The sequence below is a fragment of the Trichoderma breve genome, chromosome 6 (genome assembly GCF_028502605.1).
Source record: "Trichoderma breve strain T069 chromosome 6, whole genome shotgun sequence".
NCBI classification, from domain to species: domain Eukaryota; kingdom Fungi; phylum Ascomycota; class Sordariomycetes; order Hypocreales; family Hypocreaceae; genus Trichoderma; species Trichoderma breve.
In genome coordinates, this window is record NC_079237.1 from 3,058,128 (window position 1) to 3,077,289 (window position 19,162).

A 19,162-nucleotide genomic window follows, 5' to 3' on the forward strand; every position below is an offset into this window, starting at 1 on the left:
GTCCCTATAAACCTGATCTACACAGCACCTCCAGCTGTACTCAGGAACCGCCAATCCATTCCCGCTAGCCCCAGGCACAGCACGTTTAGCCTCCTCCTCCCCCTTCATTTTCTAAACATGCCCCAGCGTGTCTTGAACAACGCAATCTCGTTCCTCCAACACAATAAGACTCCTCCAACAAATTCTTAAAACCGTTTACTGCTGATGTACTCTAGCTGCCAAGTCATTTACAATTCAACGGCTCCTTCATCCTACCTTATTTCTTATCGGAAGTTTCCGTCAGGACGCTGCAGACACGTGGGCGTGAGAATTGGACAAAAAGGCCGCCTCCATCTCGCTCGGCATGGGCGAACGACGATAGGCAGGCTGGGCCTTCTTCACAGATACACTCGCATCTAAGCAAGTTTTTTTTGTGTTATTCCCGTCGATAATTCCCATATTTTTGAGATATTACCAGGGGAAAAAGAAAAAAAAATTAAGCAATTTGGGTTCACTAATCAGAAACCGGCAGCTTATACCGCGCTCGGTAGGGTACCATTGTTGATACTTCACGGCCAGCCTCGTCTCACTGCAACGCCCGCCCGCCTCTCTCTCTCTCTCTTCACGATGGCTCCCAATTTCCTCCAAAGCCCCCCAATCGCTTGGAATTGCCCTACATTATACTTTTTCATGCATGCTATACTCCACACACCCCCGAAGACATGCTCTTCATCCCAAAGCACAAAGCACTGTAGCCAGCACATCCACGTAGTCTCGCATCGCATCGCAGCTGCATCTGCATCTGCATACAAAAATCGAACGAAAACCCTGCACCCTACGAATAAAAACCATCCCCTGCCCAAGCCGAAAAAAAACGCCAAGAAGAACAAGAAAAGCAAAGTCCTACGCGCATGTATGTACATGTAGGCCTCACATCAAGTCACACCGCAGAATCAAACTCTCTGCCGCTCGCCTAACATGTCCTGTCCCAGTCCTAGCAAAAAAAAAAAAAAGAGACGTGTAGCAATAGACGGGAACATTCCAGGCCCGCATGCAACTGCACGCTGCACGTCGCTCATTCAGACGAGTCTAATCCCAGCAATAGAAAGTAAACAAACCAGTCAAAACTACTGGAGTGAACTCCGTACACACCTTCAATAACAAAATTAATAAAAAGAAGAGAAGAGAAAAATGACAGAGCCAAAATTGCCAAGACCTATCAAAGACAAAAAAGGTCCAGAACTTGTCTCGCCCCATGCTTAGGTACTCTCGTACAGTAGTAAAGCCGCGGCTACGCAAATCCAGACCCACGCGAACGAAACCTTGTGCACATCATGCACTGCATATTTCACAGTTTGTATGAAAATTCGGAAGAAAAGAAGCGATGAAGCGATAGAGAAAAATGTTTGTTTGTAGTCATGTAAAAAATCTTGCATTCTAATAAACTATAAAAGCACGGGCATCGTTGGCCCAGGTGGTATCACTATACTAGCCAAAGAAAAAAAAAAGATCCCGCATCGTCTATTTCGCATAGAAATCCAAAACATAAGAAAAAATGAGAAGAAAAAAAGTGATACTAGGTAATGCAACAACCTTGCGAACCTCGCGCAAGTAGTAGAAGTGAAGAAGGAAAATAATCCGTTATCCCGTCCCGTCGTATATGCACCTCCCGACGCTCAGCGCCAATGCAGGAAGAGAGAGAAAATGAGACGATAGTAATAAAGACGTCAGTGGCTGTGCCAGGAGCCCCCAAAGGAAAGCCAAGGGAGAAGCAAGAAAAAATAGAGGCCACGATGCCGTGCCAAGGAAAACCAAAAGGGCGATAAAACCAAGGCTAGCTAGTCTCTCAACGGCCCCCATCGAGGAACCCACTTCTTCCTTTTGTGTCGCTCGCTGCTCGGCATGCCAACGTCTTTTTTTTTTTTTTTTTTTTTTTTGCTTGAGAAGCCAAGGCTAAGGCAGAGACCCCTGTCGCGCAGATGAACTGGTCGCACACAGCGCTTCTGGGCCAAGCCATTCGTCGCCTGCGATTCGGCGCCGCCTAGCGGTATCCGTCTTGTCTTTGCGGCCCCAATAAAAAAAAAAAAAAAAAAAAAAGTCGGCAGTGCATGCATGGGTGAAGCGATGTTGAGTATCTGGTAGGAGATTGCGAAAAGGCGGCCAAGAGAAGTAAAAGGTGAATAAAGTAATAAATCAATAAGCATGTAAAATTCATCGCCGTGGTCGTCATTCATAAGGCTTGTTCGCAAAGGTGGAGACGCAAAAGAGAGAAGTCGTGGGTTCCCAGTTCCCCAGAAAGGGTCGACTGAAACGACCTGTCACAAAATGACGAGGCGCTGTCGAATCATCGTCGCACCGACGAGATGTGCCGAAATGCCGCAGCCTCCAATTGGAGGCCCTGCCTGCGGGCGAGGTCGCGAGCGCGCTGCGTGCAGTAAGGACATGGAGGTGCAAGCGAGAGCCAAGGCCAGGCCAAAAGGGCCCTGCGCCTTGTTGCATGGCCTGCACTGCATCCAGGGACTTGCTCGGGTAGCACCGCATGTGCGCAGCAGTGCTCGTCTCGAGCTGGATGTGGAGGGAGATGCACATGGCTCAAAGCAGAGAAGCGAGGTGCAAGGCCATGTCTATCCGGCAACAGCTCGGTGTAGTCGGTGGAGGTTCGCCGTCTTGTGCTCGAAAGCAACGGCTGGAGCTCGGACATAGCATTACAGACAGACAAGATAAGACGGAGAGCTCATTGCAGATCTCACACCATCCATGTGGCCGACGGCTGCTGCGGTTCCCGGGAATCGCGAACCAAGCTATGCCGCATAGAGTGCTGACCGTTGAGCCGACACGCTGGGTGACGAATCCCATCATTTTCTGGGGTTGCCCGCGGGAAGACATGGGGGATGGGGATAAAGATAGCAACTCTCAACAGCCAGCGCCCGCTTTGGTCGTCGATCCAGGAGAGCCAGATGCCAGGTTAAAGTGCCTGCGGACATCTGACCTAAGCGTGCAAGGAGATGCAAGTGAGAGCTCGACTTTTTTGTATTTTTTAACAGGTGATGGAGTGTTTCGACCTGTCAAGTAGAGCGTGTGTAGATGGGTGGAGCGACGGGTGCTGCTGATGACGGATTGTTTCCATGCGGGTTGGGATGGTGTCGACACTGCGTCGAGCAGCTCTGCCAATGCGAGAATGCAAAAAGAGTCTCGTGTCGTGTCTATGATCCATTTGAGGATGATGTCGTCTATAATGTGCCATAATGCTCGCTTTTTCCGAAAAAATGAAGATGATAAAAATACAATAGCGCAGTTGTATAAGGCTGCGTGCGGTGTGATGTCAGAAAGACGGTGCTGGGGATATTTCTTTACTTGTATCCCACGAGCTTGGCGCAACGCTCGCAGTAGTAGAGGTTGTGTGAGATGCGCACCATGCCGGCTGTGCTCGCGTCGTCCGTCGTCGTCGTCTCGGCGGATCGAGCGCACCGCATGCAGCGCAGCACGAGGACTGAGGCAATGGGCCGAGGGTTGGAGTCCATCCTGGATGAAGACGAAGGGACGTCGGAGTCGGAAGATGAGGCGGAGGAGAAGTTGTGGCTGGCGATCAATGCGGCAGCGGGCATCTTTTGGCGTGAGTGATGTTTGGTTGTTTTCAGTTCTGGAGATATTTCAGACAAAGCTGAAAGCGTCGAATGTGAAAAGCAGTGCAAGCCGTGGGTTTTATCTGCTTTTTTGCGTTCGCTGGTGTTTCCGAATCGGCGGGGTGGGCTTGAATCGCGGCTTTGCAGGGTGACGTGACTGGGTGCAAAGGGTAAGCTGATGGAGTGAACCAGCGGGCTAATGTTGTATGCACGGACGGGACAGGCAATGACTGTCTTGTGGTTGTATGTATGCTGTTTGTTATTTCTCGGATGCTTTATTCCAGAATGAAAAATAAAGAATGAGAAATGAGTACGAGTAGTCAGAGAGAGTTTGGATGCAAGCGGTTTTAGTCGTCTAGAGCGGAGGGATGGGCCTTGTTTTAAGAAGTAGCAAAAGGAGGTGGGTTTAGTATCCTTAGAGGGTGTGGTTGACGACGTAGGGCCAAGATGGGGACGAGGGGGCGTGTGGAAAGCAAAAAAAGGTACTTGGGTGCTAAAGCAAAAAGAAAGGGTCTCCAGCAAGGCAACAAGGAGGATCCACGACAGGGAGGGTACGATCGACGATATGGTCGGAGTTGCGAGTGACAAGGGATCTCGGGCACGGAGCGGCGCAAGTCACAGGCGGCCGGTGCGGGTTCTGCGGGCGTGTGGATTCGGCATGTGTCCAGCGCCGTTTCAGTTTCTTGGACCAACTCACCCTTTTGCCTCTTTGTCGCATGCAGTCGTAAATGAGTGTCAATGTGACTTTCTGTTGCGAGCCATGGCTGCATAGGCGGCTGGTACGGTCTCGATATCGTCCGATGTGCTTGTGCTGTGCGATTCAAATGACATGGGCGGTTGGGTTGCTGTGTTGTGTTGTGTGCCCGTAATCATTTGATATCCTACCAGCAGGCATCCAACCTTTTTTTTTTTTTTTTCCTTCCTCTGCTCGCCCGATCGCCGTCCCAACCAAGCAGGGCAACGCAACAACTTCCGTTACGAGAGCGCTGGGACGGTACGGTATGAAGATAAGGGGGTGCGTGGTTCAGCCTCTGGAATACGGGATATATGCACTTGAACCATGCAAAGCTAGAGAGGGCTTAGCAGAGCCAGGCCAGGGAGGGCGTGCGTATGCAACTGCAGCACAGCCAGCAAACAGGGCAGGGGTGTGCATTTGCGGTTATAGCAATAGCAATCCATAATGCATATGCAGGATACGAGTTCCTTATTCTGTTCTGCTTGGCTTGCGACGCCAGTCTTCAGGGCGCTGCTAAAAAGCTCCAAAGCCACTTTTCTGAGAGGGGCGTGCGTGGGCGCTGGAACCCGGCCTGTCTGGCATTTCAAGCGCTGGTCCACTATGAAGTTTTTTTTTTCTTCTCGTCCTTTGCCCGGGTAATTTACACGTATGAGTAAAGGACCAGGGAACCATCCGATATCTGGATGCCCAAAGTGCACGTTTTTTTCAATGTTGTGGATATGCGCGACTGTCATCGTATCGTCTTTTTTGCTGTTGGTGGACCTGACAGGGGACACAAAACGGCAACCTGGAGGGCCAAAGGAACTGAACCTTGACCACAGCTCTGCTGGCACCGTTCTTCGCCTCACTCGCTAAGCCCAAAAGCTAAGAAAGCTGTCAGCCGAGTGTGCCGTTGTTGGCCAGACAAAGAGCGGCAGGATTCTGGAGGAACAAGGCGTGCAACCCCGAGGGCCGGTCAAAGCTCCGACGAGCTTACTGTACTGGCAGAGATGCATCAAAGTTGTGTGTCTGGTGTGAGTCTTGGTATTCTGGCTGTTTAGGGAAGCTTTGTCCTCGGTTAAGCTTCTGTCTCGCAAACGCCTCCAGCCTTTAAGCCGCCCGGTCCGAGACCTGTCTGGGCTGCAATAAGCTGCGTCGTCCTGGAGGCTGTACACTCCAGTCAGGTGTGCGTGTGTGTGCGTGGACGGCTACGAATACTACAGGCTCATTCATGTCTGTTGACTGTTGATGCCAAAATAAGAACACGGAAAACAAAACACGCAGCATGCGAGATGTGACGGTGGCCAGACCAACTAGGAATGCCAAGTGTCATGCAGAACCGCTCCGTGCTTGCGACGCTCTCGCTCTAATTAGACGGACCAGTCGTGCATTTCATTCACGATGCGGAAACCGACTCAAATTGAAACGCTCCAACATGCGAAGATGACATGCCGGTGAAGCTCGCCATCCCTGTGGCTACAACGCAAAGCAAGCCAGGGACATCCTAGAGCAAAGCCTAAAAGCATGAAAAACAGAAACCAAAATACGGTGAATGGATGTGATTCATCCAGCGTGCTCCGTGCTGAAGCTGAAGCTGCCCAACTCCACGGGCAAACAAGAATCAATCCATCCCATTTGCCGTCTTGAATGTTAATGCGCCGCGAAACGCCACCATAGTGGGATAGTGCCGCGTAGTCAAAACTGTAATGGAGAAGATTAATGCCCAAAGCCACGCGTTTTTTACTCTACACAATACACAAGACTCAGAGAAAAAGGGCCTCGGCCAACGGAGACTGGCAGGCTCCGCCAGAGAATAAGCCACCAGAGACATAGTATGATCCAGAGAGGTGCTCGGACGGTGGATTTTGTCCATGGAATTTAGCTGGGCAGGACTTGGACCCGTCCACAGGGAGGCTGACGCGCAGCAGTTCTCAGCATCTCGGGTCGAACAGCCGTCCGATGGGCCGGAGTTTGTCTTCTCAGCAGATTCCATCGCCAATCATCCATCACGGTGTTGCCACTCCCAACTTTGTTGACAGACCCTTGCAAACATTGGGCAGAGATGTACGAGTATTCCTCATCCGCAAATCCACATCCCACATCGGCTATCGGAAAACCCACGCGAGAAGAGATTTTGTGCATATGGAAACACGAAAAACGCCCAACGGCAAAGGGGGCAGGCGAAGAAAAAAGTTCCAGAAGGTCAGAGATAAATGAAAGGGCCTGATGGAATGGATATCCTCATCAAGATGAGGCAGCGAATCGGTGGCTTCGGGCTCCGTTTTGTGGTTCCCAGCTGAAAGAGGTGCGCTGTTTCGAGCAATTCCTCGAAATCTGGGCAAATGGGAAAATTGGAACTCAAAGCCCGCGTGTTTCAGATTTCCGCGATGGCGCTAGGCTTGGAACTGTCATCCATTGATCCATTCTGCTTCTTGTGAATAATATCGGCCTACGGGGGCTGGAGTCATACGAAAAAGCTCGGATTGATGCATGGATGCTTGGGGGTCAGAAGCATTGAACTGTATTTCCTGCCCAGGTGGATTTTTAGTGCATGCCAACTCGCTGTGCGACAACAGGTTACAGCGTGTCTCAGTCAGTTGCACTGACACAAACAGAATTTGATGCAGTGCCTAATACGGAGAAAGACAGCAGCAAGACAGATGACTCATCTCCAACATAACACATCCCCGCAAGGCGTCTGAATCATCGAAGCCGCGCTGACTGGCTGCAATCCCATCCCATGCTTGCATTCTGGTGCAGGCTTACGCACATATGACCGACTATGCTGCACAGTACTGTATTGATTGTATTGACTTGTAGGCATTAGCACCATGGAGAGCGTCCGAGACAAGACACCGGCTACTGGTTACATCTTCGGAAACTCCCCTGGATCAGCATCAGGCAAACAAGGCAAAGCAGGGAAACGAACGAAACGGTGAGTGAGCCGATGCAAGGAATGAACCATTATGGCCCAATCGCCCAATCCGCTTGCCCGTCGACGATGCAGGAAGCGTCGGTTCCACGTCACCATGATTGCGTCCTGGGTGGTTTCTGCCACAGTACCTGCAGACACGGGGGGACCCATCATCAGCGAGCCATGGTTCCTTTGACGGACTCCTCCTCTCGTCTTTTTAGCCAGCCAGTGAAAAAGGGAGAAACTTGTCTCTCGCGAGAACTCATCAGTCAGCATCGTTCTTCTTGCTCGCTCTCCTCTCGCGGTTAGCGCCATCGGCCGCTCCTTGATTGCCCTGCAAATCTCCGATCCCCAGCCCCTTGGCAGAGGTTCCCAGTTTCCAGCTCAAAGCCTGTTTTTTTGCCCTTGCTCGCAGCAGGATGAGAGGCCGTCACGCTGAGTGAGAGCGCCGTTCCAAGAAATTGATTGATTAGGGCGGGTCTTGTCTCCTTATCTCGGTTTGTTACGTTGAATCGAACTTCTTTGTTCCGTCCATGGAGGCTTCGGCCACAGCTTCTCCGCTCCCCCTTTCAACAACCCCCTTCACCATGTCCAGTTTTCATCTAACAAACGGTTTCACCCTGGACACAACCTTCCGTTTCCTGGCAGGCCGTCGTACGACGTGGCTGGTCGGCCTGGCTGATGCGACCGTTTGACTCGTCAGTTTTCATTTATCCAAGGCAGCCTCTCGGTCATCCTTTGCAGCTCAGTCTCAAGCCACTATGCGTGCCGTGACCAATCCGCCAAGTCATGCTCATGCTCATGACACTGCCCTCACCTCGGCTGCAGTCATTCTCCTCTAGCTATGTCTCACCCGTCGTAATCAGAAAATGGCTGCTGCCTTGTCACGTCTGGCAGCGCACCACAAACTCAAGTGTCACCGCCAAATCAAATCAAAAGCTCAATCTAACTGCCTTATGGGACTTATTGGTCCCTGATACTGATACACCGTGGCCCGTTCCACCAAAAATCAGCTGCACAGTGCCGTCGCTCTCCCTTGAGCATCTCCGCACTGATCGTCGATTTCCAGTTACCGGGAGAAAGGTAGCTTGTGGGGCTTGTTTCGACTTTCTCGTGCTTGTGTTTCCAGACAGAACAGGACCCAGTCTTTGATGATTCTACAAGAACGTCAAACACGTCTGAGAAGACGTAAGAGATGCGTTGCTGTTGTGCAAGCTCCTCTCTTAATGCCTCATGGGGACATGTCAGGCAAGCCTCTGTGTGTATTGTGTAGCCTTGGGGCTGCAAGCTAATCTTTCTGGCTTGTCTGTGCTTCGATCCCGCGATTGTCTCAGATGATACGCCGTAAGTAGTGCTGCAGGTCGAAAGCTAATTAGCAGGACGACAGCTGTCTCGCCTCTCGCCTCTCGCCATTAGTCGTCCCGTCTAGATATCGAGGTGGGGGATTCAGCAGCTGTCGATCAGAGCCAGCTGCCTTTCTCGATCACCTACCGATCACCTACCGATCACCTACCATACTCTCGATGTGCAAATAGGCTTTCAGCCTATCACCAGGTCGCAATGCTTGCTCACGCAAAACAAGCCGCCCCTCTCTAGCTTTCACGCCTCGCCACTTTCAATCGCACCGATCGCAAGCGCCGTACGTTGGAATCTGGCTGGTAGGCTGCACATCGAGGGACATCGACGGACATCGTGGGTGCTAAATTGTGCGTGCAAAATGTAACCTTTAGCCCTGCAATCTCTTTGGGCCAGAACCTTTCAATCCAATGGCCCTGCAGATGCAGACATGTTGGACCGTCGATGCGACTCGATGCTTGGCCTTGTGATCAGATTGAAAAAAACACGGCGAGTCGTCATCCCATTGTGCACCTTTAGCTGCATATTGCCGGAACAATTTCCCTCCAGAGCACAATGTTGTTGACTCCGATGGGGGGGTCTGTCAAACCTCAAACCCACAGTCGAAGCCGTCTTTCCGGTCGGCTTCGGCTGGCCTCCGATATCGAAGCTTGCGTGGGTAGCAAACCAAACCAAACCAAACCACCAGAGAGTTCTGTCGGCCGCTGTCAGCTACCAAGCCATCGCCACCGCCTGTGCCTGTGCATGCCATCCCCACGATCAATGCTACTTCGTACCATCGGCCGGCGATTTGAGGGCTAGGCCCCGACTCTTTGCTCTTGTTGGCTGGCTGCTAATAGTCACTGGAGGGCCCGGCCAAGCCGCGGAGACGAGGCTCCAGGTCTAGACTTGCCCAGGCCTTTCTCTCACTTGCACCATACCGCCCCTCGCAATCATTTGCCATGAAACGCAGATGCAATATTCCACTTTCGCATACAGCCAGCCCGTCGTATTTCACAGGCCACCAATTTTGAATTGCCTTTCAGCCCGGCCGCCGCCAATCGATGTCCGTGCTGATGCTGCTGCGACCGGCTGCAGCCCACGCACAACGTTTCTGCGCGTAGGGTCGAGACCGACAGGGCAGCACCCAAAAAAAGCCACCCCTAAGCACGCTTACTCCCTTGGCCGTCGACTATTGAGAGCCATCCCGCGCTATCAAGCCTGCATCAAGGGACTTGCAATCAAAGCCATCACGAGGAGACCCGACGATTCGAGACTCGATGCACTGCCGACTCGCGACGACCGTTGAACCACCCTACCCCCCTGGTCATAGAGCCCGTAGTCTCAACGGTCGTGGCAGTTCTAGGCCAGACGGGCTGGAGTTGTCAGGCGATGTGATACCGCTTTCCCGCGCTCTATTGAGGATCCGAAACGTCGTAGCTCTCGAATTCGTTACGTGCCAATAGTCCAAAAGCCGCCGCCATTGGCTTGTGCCGGCGCTTCCTAACCCTAGAAGGCCGGAAAGAAACTTTCGCCAACCTTCTAGCCCCAAATGCTTATTTCCGTTGGTCAGAGTAAAAAGAAAGAAAAAAGGTCGAGAACCACGCTCTGCTGGGACGGGCGTCTTGGTCCGACGGCACGGCACACACACTCCCACGCCCGTTTATTCAGATATGCGATATGGGCTTACTTGGGCGAGGGTATCGTGGAGCTGACTATCGTACTAATAATAATGATGGCGGTTGTTTTACAGTATTTGATTTGAAGTTGATTGACATTAACCTTTACAGCTAAGCAATTGAATTCCAACTAGGGCTTGGCCAGCCGCGCAACCAGCCGCACAACCAGGGGAGGCTCAGCAGCAAGTAGGAATACGCTTCCCGTTTGAAGCATACATCTACACAAAAAACACCATTCCTCAAGACTTAACGGGTGTTTGGATACGCCCTAACTCTCTGAAGCGGCACACTTTCGGTGTAGGTTTTTCCTCCGAAGCGCCTTTCGGGTCGGTTCACACGGAGCGTCATCAGACGATCGACGTGCGGGAAGAAACAAAGCTCGCAACTCTTTCTTTGTGGTTGCATGAAGATGCGCAACACGCCCTACGGCTCGCCCGGGAGCTGCTGTGCACGCTTCGAACGGCCCGAGAGTCCCCGCCAAGCAGCTGACCTGTGCCTTGCCCGGCTATATGCGAATTGATCCTACGACTGTTCTTTTTTGGTTTGTTTTCGTGATATGTGATTTTTTTTTTTTTTTTTTTTTTCACGGTTTTTTTGTTGAGTGCAAGCTGCCAGGCTGTTTGACCCTGCAGTTCAAGCCGGAACGGCAGAAAGGAATAAAGAGTCCCAAAGTGGCGGTATCATATCGCGGCAGTGTAAGCAGTAGAGCATGGGAAACCCGTCAGCTTTCATAAGGCGGCCACTAAGAACGGCTTTTCTCTTTTGGAGCCCTCCCTCACCCCGGGTACGCTCTTCGCTTGCAGGCGGTAAGATGGCAGAGTTTCAGCTAGCTTCGCGAACCCGGCCGGCCCTTTGGGGGGGATCTTTGAGCCATTCGTCCCAGGCGCCAGGGTTTATCGTACCCGAGGTATTGGTTTTTTTGTTGGATTGACCACGTCTTCAATGTTTTTGATAAGAGTGACTCATTCGGGATATGAACTGCTTCTTGGCTGCAGGGTCCCGGAGCGAGCGAACTTGGCGGGCTGTGAAGCGTGCAGATAGATGTGGGGTTTTTGCCACTCGTTTGTTTTCTTCTGCGTGCCCGTGATTGATAGCTTTTTTGCTTAGAAGGTTTCACGGTGGCTTTTTGATGAATCCGGAATCCGGGAGGGCGTGTGTTTGTGATGTGACCCGGGCTGAGTAAACGCTGGCTGAATCGTAAAAAAAAACAGTAATACTTACATATCCATCTTGGCCTACGATGAGTTGAGCCGTGGTTTCCATTCCTGCGCTGACTGAACAAACTCGGTGACCGAGAGGAAGCACAACAAAACTCCAACTCCAACGATGAAAGAATGTTAATTGAAGCTACTGCATGATAATCGACCGTAGTATATCATAAAACACCCTTTTAGTTTCCTGCACATCTCATGCCCAAAGAAGGACAGTTAAGAGAGATATGTCGTCGGGCTTATGCAGGGACCTTGCGTTCCCGGCCGCGGGTTTAGAGTTTTTGACGTCTTACCGGGGTGCTTTGACGGGAGGTGCTTTAGCTTCCCACGTTGTCTTGGTGTGGGTTCTTTATCTTGATTGACTTTTTGGGTAGTGTGTTTTTTGGTCTTTGGGTGTTTAGTTGGGAGGGGTTTGAGTTGGAGTTGGTTGGTTTGTCTCGCGTAGGTGTTTCTTTATGTAAGAGATTGATTGTGTTCTTGGGTGGCTACACGTGAAAGTTGATTTGGATGGGAGTAGAATTGACGAGGTTTGATTGAATTGGTTGTTTCATGGACTGTGAGTTTTATAAGTTTTTTGTTTTGATTGAAGGTTGCTGGTTTGTGGTTTTGATGAGCTTTGAGGTTAAAAGGATCTGTTAATCTGGCGTTATTCAAGGAGGGAACTCAAGCCGGGAATATACCCAAGTGATGGATTCTTGGAAACACTACTCATGACCAAGAAGTCTTTTACAAGAAAAGTATTTCTAGATGATATATTGGCGCTTTGAGTAAAGTGAAGCGTTTCTTTGTTGAGAAGACAAGGCACTCTTCTCATACGTTTGGCAGAGTCATTGCTTCTACACTATCAGTCTACATGCCACCAACACCTCCATTGAACAGTTATAAACCATTTTTCTCTTTAATATTCTTCGTTGACAAACTTGAAAATACTATTGTCAAACTGTACAGTCCATTAAGACCATCTCATGCATCTCTTACGGGTGACATATCTTGGTGGCTAGCATACCCTATATCAAGGTTAACTCATTTGAGCTTGAAGCACGCGCGGTTCTCTTCCACGTCAATTTTGGTAAGCTCGATTGCTTTAATCTTGGCATAGGATCACCTGTATCTATGGGATGTCTGATGTGGCTGTATAGTATCGAATGATAATTTCTACGATCTCGTGTTTTTCGTTCTGACACACCGTCTGTCTGTGCATGGTAACTCGTGCTCGCCACTGACTTCGTCCTAAGCGCAGTAAACGGATGCGTCTAGAATTTCGACATGAACTTACTGTCTCTGTCGCTGATGATCACTTTTGGAATTTCTCAGTCTGTTCCGTCTGTGTTGATGTCGCGGATTTTCTTGACTACTATGGCTGCGATGACGCTCATAGCCGGCAGGATGTGAATCCTACCCGTTCGCTCCGACCTCTCAACCACTTCCTTCATCTTGACGGAGACGTCCGTGTACCCCCCCCCTGCTGGCTCTATTACTTGGCTTTGATTGCGCTGGTCGTCATGCATTTCTCCACGCATGCCTTGAAGCACGCGCGGTTCTCTTCCACGTCAATCTCGCTGAGCTCGAATGCTGCCTCCACCAGCTTCTCGCAATAGGCTCGTTCCCCTATATCAAGGTTAGCCCCCGATCACCCGTGCTATATACCACTGTGTATATTAAAAGTTAATATTTCATCTTTGAGTTGGGTAAATTGATCTGTTTGCCATTTATCGAATCATTATACCCCGCGAGGTGGTTGTTTGTGGAATACATCTCGTGCATTCTAACTCAGCAGCGTATAAAATAAATCGTACCTCGAAATGAGTCAACACTCAAACACTCGTTTAAAAACAGTTTTTAATCATATCTCTATATCACAATGAATAGAAACAGCCATGCGGAGATGAATAAAACATTTCTGCATCTGGGATCCCATTAATCTCACCTCACCGAGAAGCACGATACACGTAAAAAATAACCGACATACAGCCAACGAAGCCAAGATCTCATAATGGTCTGGAAAGCTAGCTAATAAGCGATTCAAGTATCACCTGAATTATAAACAAGGCATTGATTGCTTTGAGCATAGAGCAGCCGTCGCAACACGTTCATATTACTCGAGCACCCAATATGCCACCTGGAGAGGTAGCTTCATGATGTTACTTTACCGAATGCCTGAGCTCATCTACTTGGTATAACTACGCACGCATTTAATCCACAAGCCTTTAAAATAGCAGTGTATAGCCGGATGGTTATGTATATAACAAGCTCCGGTGTCCCGGGGACATGGCAAGCACAAGACACATGGTGAATATTAGGCACAACTCTCATCTCTGTCAATAACCATTACCGCATTGCATTACTTTCATAACACGTGAGTCTTCAAACTACAAAAAAAAAGTGGTATCTCATAACTCGAACCATCCATCTATCACATCCCCTTCTGTTACACCCCGCCACGAAAAGATTTAACGTCTAGTGATTAAACCTTTCCGCTATCCGCCATCTCCTCATTCTCATAGTGATAAAGTTCAGGGCAGGGGCCATTCTTCTGGAAGAGCACATATCTCTTGATCCACCACGGCAGCACCTCGGTGAGCTGATATTGTGCGTGGCGGCGATCCGAAACACTAAAGACGTAGTCGAGCTCCTCGAGCGTCTTCTGCTTCGTCTCGGGGACAAAGAGGAAGATGAGAGCTAGAGCAACCAGGTTGAGGCCGGCATAGAAGCTAAAAGCTCCGGTGGCGGTCATGGCGGTCAACATTCGTGGGAAGGTAAGAGAAAGGACAGAGGCCCAGAAGTTGTTGGTGGCGACGGCCCAAGACATGCCAATCTCACGATGGGACAGAGGGAAAACTTCCGCAGAGTACATGAATGGGACGGGACCCTCTCCTGTTAACCCAAGAAGTAAGTATATAAATCTCGGAAAGTTATTAGCTGACTGAAAGAAGCGTACCTGGTGAGTAGAAAGCGGCAAAGAGGTAAACAAAGGTGGCGACACTCGCAATTCTGGGAGTGCTGTTGACAATGTCAGGCTGGATGAGGTAGCAGAGACCGGCAGCTGTGTGAACGGTTAGCTAAAGGCTGCTGCACTTGATGGAACACGCTACATACTAAGAAGAGTCCAGAACATGTTGGGAAAGGTAAAGAGCAAAAGGGCTCGTCGACCAAAGGTGTCAATGGTCCAGACGGCAGGCCAAGCAAACAAAAAGTTGATCAAGCCAAAGCCGAAACTGGCCCACAAAGCAGTGTAGTCGGAAATACCGCTCTGCTTGAAGATGGTGCTCGAGTAGAAAGAGATGATGTTGATACCGCACATTTGCTGGGCAATCATGACAATACCAGAGGCCCAGGTTGCGCGCCTGATGCGAGGAATGGTGAAGAGCTCAATAAAGCGGGTGAACATGTTGTTGGTCACCTTGAGACCGGCTTGTTCTACGAGAAGCACCTCTTGATCCAAAAGGCACTGGATGTAATAGAGATCCCTGGCGGCCTGGATGGGGGTGTTTCGAAGTCTCAGGAGCGATTTCCAGGCCTTCTCGTGCTTTCCCTTCTTCATATACCATCGAGGACTTTCGGGGCAAAAGTATGTACCAATGACCAAGGGGACGGCGGGAATGAAGGCAGAACCAAGCTGAAGGCGCCAGGCAATATCGCCGACTTTACCAACAGCCAAGTTGGCGCATGTTCCCAAGAAGATACCAAATGCCGTCCACACTTGCCAAGACATGACAAGACCACCTCGAATAGCAGGGGGTGCATTCTCAGCTGAGAAGACGGGGACTGTCACTTCTTTCAAACCCATACCAATACCGAGGAGCATACTAGCGATGGAGATGTGAGCAACTGGCCAAGAATAATAAGCCGACGTCTTTTTACATACCGACAAGCCGCAAGCTGTCCCCAAGTTTGGGAGACGGCCATACCAAAGGGAGCGAGGAGAGAGAAGATGGCGCCAATGAAAATGGTACCTCGACGGCCGATCCAATCGTTTAGGGGGTCGGAAATCCATCCGGCGCTAGAGAGTCATTAACAATCTACCCGTTAACAAGCCATCATGGTCAACGTACAATAAGCAAATTGTGATGTAAGGTAACGAGTTGACGAAGCCGATGATCCAGCTGTTCTTTGCGCAATCGCCAGCGTTGGCATCGGGGCCACAAGATGAGCCAGCATTGTCGGGAATGCCGAGAGCAGTGGGAAAAGACAAGTTGGCACCGTTTGAGCCAGTCTATGAAGAAAGTTAGGGAGTGAATAAAAGAAAAGTAGCATCACTCGAGCGGTTGTTGGCGACTAACCTGATCCCAACCTTGGATGGCAGCAGCAATGGAGCTGAGGCCAATGGTATAGTAGAGAGCCCATGGGTGCTTCCATCGATGTGTTACCTCCTCTCTCAAAGCTTGCTTCTCATCCTCTTCAAGGTCCAGGCTCTCAAAGCCGGCAGGGTTCTGTGCTACGAGGGCACCCTTCTCAAGAAGAGGGAGGATGTCGTCAGGCAGGCCCTTGGTCCTCTGGAACTCTCTAACATTGGCGAAGAGAGTGTCTCGAGGAATTCCCTTGAGGGGGTTACGGATTTCACCCTCGAGGTTGTCGGTCAGAGCGGCCAGTCGCTTGCCCGTCTCTCCAGGAGAGTAGTCGCGGCCCCTATGACAGAAGCGGCGTGTTAGTCAACCCCAACCACAGTGAACAAGAAGACACATGACACAATGCATGTCTGGCACAAAGGCCAAGTGAAGCTGCAGATTGACTTACATCTTCTCATTGTGCTCCGGATAAGGCACCTCCGTCTCCGCGGCAATCTTGTCGTTTGCCGCCATTGTGCTATAGCCACGTGGTGTGCCGGCAAAGTCAATGATTCACACAGACTGAAACAAGAGATGGGAAACAAAGATTGAGATGAAAGTCAGAGCTACTGCCAGCTGCCCATTAATAAGAGACTGGTAGAAACAAAGCTGAGCCCTGCATACGTTAGAAGGTTTCATCGGCGGTGGATGGGCGAGGCCCTCGATATATATAATGCTCGTACGGGAACACGCCCGGATCAGCAATTGGCAATGCCAATCTCCCCATGGCAAAGGTACATCTCCATGCCATTCGAGAGGGGTCCCCGTTTTGCAAAATTTTGAGGGGCCCCAGAATACATGGATCCTCCTCTCAGCAGGTTATAGTTGGTCTGATTTGGGGGAAAATCTGGAGGATTAGCTTGGGGTCAAAGTTGGCTGCGGGCGGTGGAGGAGGCGAGCGAGAGAGTGAGTGGCTTCGGTTGCGGCCCCCTGCACCTGATCATTGTGGAGGGAGGAGGTTTAGTACGGGTACAAGCAAAGAGAGTCATGATGATGTGCGAGCGACCGCGTCGCACACGAGGGCTCTAACACGAGGCATCACGGAATCACAGCGATCATGGGCGGCAGTTGGACAAGCTGCCGTTAGCCCCGGGACTGCTGCTCAAGTCACCCGATTCCGCCAACGACGACGCTAGCATGTACAGCCGGAGGATTTCGATGTCACAGAATCGCCAGGAAGGGGCAAGGCGCACACGAGGCGTCGAATGGGGAGACGCTTGGCTCCGAACCAAGAGCACAGATGAGGCTAGTTCCAGGCAGCAGAATAAAAAATGGCCAGGGCAACGGAGCACGAAGGCGTTGAGCTTGTTTTTCTGTGGCGGGTTGGCGGCCGGGCTCAATAGCGGTTTTGGTTTCTGGAAGACGGAAAAGAAGGCGTTGAGCGGTCGTGTTGTGTTGCTTTGGAACAGACGGCTGGGAAAAGCCATGACTAACAACATGAACATGGACAGGCTGGGTGTAAGCGGTGTTGACGACAGGGACTCAAGGTTTCAAGGTTGGTAATTCAATGTACTAAGCATACACGGGTGATAATGTACATGTATGTAAGGTGGTATTTACGAGCGTATCTGTCATGTAGTGCGTACAGGCTAATGTGTGGTGCACCCCAGATGGAGATGGTCTCAACCTCGATATGACGGGGGAGAGCGTTTTTTCACCCTCTCTTCCTGCTGGCAGTGGAGTGACTTTTCCGTCCCTACTGTACCCCTTACATGGCCCGGGTGCTGCTTCGGTGGGCCTCGTACCATCCAGTCTTACAAACAGAAAACCAAGTAAATTGAGCTTTGACTCGGGTATTGTTCAGCTAAGAAAAAACTTGGCTTTGGGTCCGTTGGCCGTCAGACGAGAAAAAAGCTTGAGTCTGTTGGTCCCGGCGGGTGGGGAGGAGCCCACATCCAAGGAGCATTAGAATTTGACAAACAAGATACGGATCCTTGCGCGCAACCACTTGGCGATTCAACGACAGAACCGGCAATCGGATGCGACGATCTTGGCCTGGTGATGGCCTCGCAATTGGCTTCATATCTCGTCACCAAGCAGCAGGCCGTGGTCAGCCAAGGCCTGCTAGCGTTCTGTGGGGTGTCACATGTAACCCCAAGTTTCCCGTCTGAGTTGCTGACTTGCACAGCAGAAGCGAGTGCTTATGGGAAGATCCCCCTTATGATGTTTGTGTTTGAGACACGGCTGATGAGGGCTGAGAAGTTGTTCAACATTGTACAACGTCTGGAAAGACGGCAGTGGGCCATACGAGTAAAAAAAGAACAACAGACGGATCCAGACTCTTGGTAGTAGCTAGGCAGCAGTTTAACAGAGGGACAAAACGGGTAATGCGGGTGGTTTTGGACGCCATGTGGCGACGTCTCTCCAGCTTTCTCCATCTTCTCCGTACTGACTCCATCTCCATTCGGCGGGTTAGTCTGGTCAAGTTTGGGGTTGGTCTTTGTCATGGCCAGGGCCCGTGTGGGCGGCCATGCCGAGTTGAATGGCTGACCAAGGACAATGCAGCATGTAATCTATGTAATGTGAATGTCTCGTATATACGAGTGCTACTCCGTACCATGCTGCTGCACCAAGTGATATATGAACGGCATGCACGCACTGCTCACTTCAATTGTACAAACAGTCTGTCTGGTCTTCATTAATACAAGCTAGCAGATGCGGTTCGTGTCATCAATGGTTGAGCTTATTTTTGCAACGGCGTGGGATCTCCAATATTTCTCGGACTAGCCCGCGCACATACTTACTCACATACTGTGGGATTACCGACGAATCCGCTCAAGTCGAAAGAGGTATCTGTCATTGAAATTGAACTATTCTGCTTCCGACCTCAAGAATGGCGTCACCTGACTTTGGCAGCAAATGTTTAGTCACATCGTCAGATCAGATCCCACTTGAGTCAGTCCCAAGAGAGATTCGATTCGACGCTTGACCGTGAAAGCGGCTCAACTTCGCTCAGCAACCGCCACGCACACTCAGCACAGTGTTGAAACAGATTGAAACAGACAGGGCTTAGCTTCTTCTTTCAATGTCAATGTCAATGTCTGCCGGCGCGGGATAACGTTGAGAAGTTGTGTGAGCCCTGTCAACCTGTCGAATCTAGCCCGGCTCTCCGCCGGTTGGGGGTAAAAGCCCGCGGCAAAAGGAGATGAAGCTGCACTTTGCTTAACAGTTCCTGGATTCGGCACTGAGGCTCGAGCCCGGAGTCGTGTCTCAGATGCACAATGCGCGTGGGAGTCACATCACCAGGGAACATGACTGGACGACAGTACGACTCAGCGGCAAGGGGGGATGCTTGGATTGAGCAGGACGATTGGCAAGATGCAGCACGGGAGACGGAAAACTCGGCTCAGGAGAGCCGGCGATAAATTTAGCAACCAGGAG

The 19,162-nt window shown here is 50.7% G+C and overlaps 1 protein-coding gene across 1 annotated transcript; it reads right to left on the bottom strand.

Moving 5' to 3' along the window:
• Window positions 1-13,920: 13,920 nt before the first annotated feature.
• T069G_09837 (sugar transporter domain-containing protein) lies at window positions 13,921-16,255 on the bottom strand (the record flags this gene model as incomplete). Its single annotated transcript, XM_056177047.1, has 7 exons — window positions 13,921-14,330; window positions 14,395-14,499; window positions 14,553-15,262; window positions 15,322-15,456; window positions 15,509-15,669; window positions 15,737-16,082; window positions 16,191-16,255. The coding sequence occupies 7 exons, from the start codon at window positions 16,253-16,255 to the stop codon at window positions 13,921-13,923; spliced, it is 1,932 nt and encodes a 643-aa protein (XP_056025525.1).
• Window positions 16,256-19,162: the final 2,907 nt, after the last annotated feature.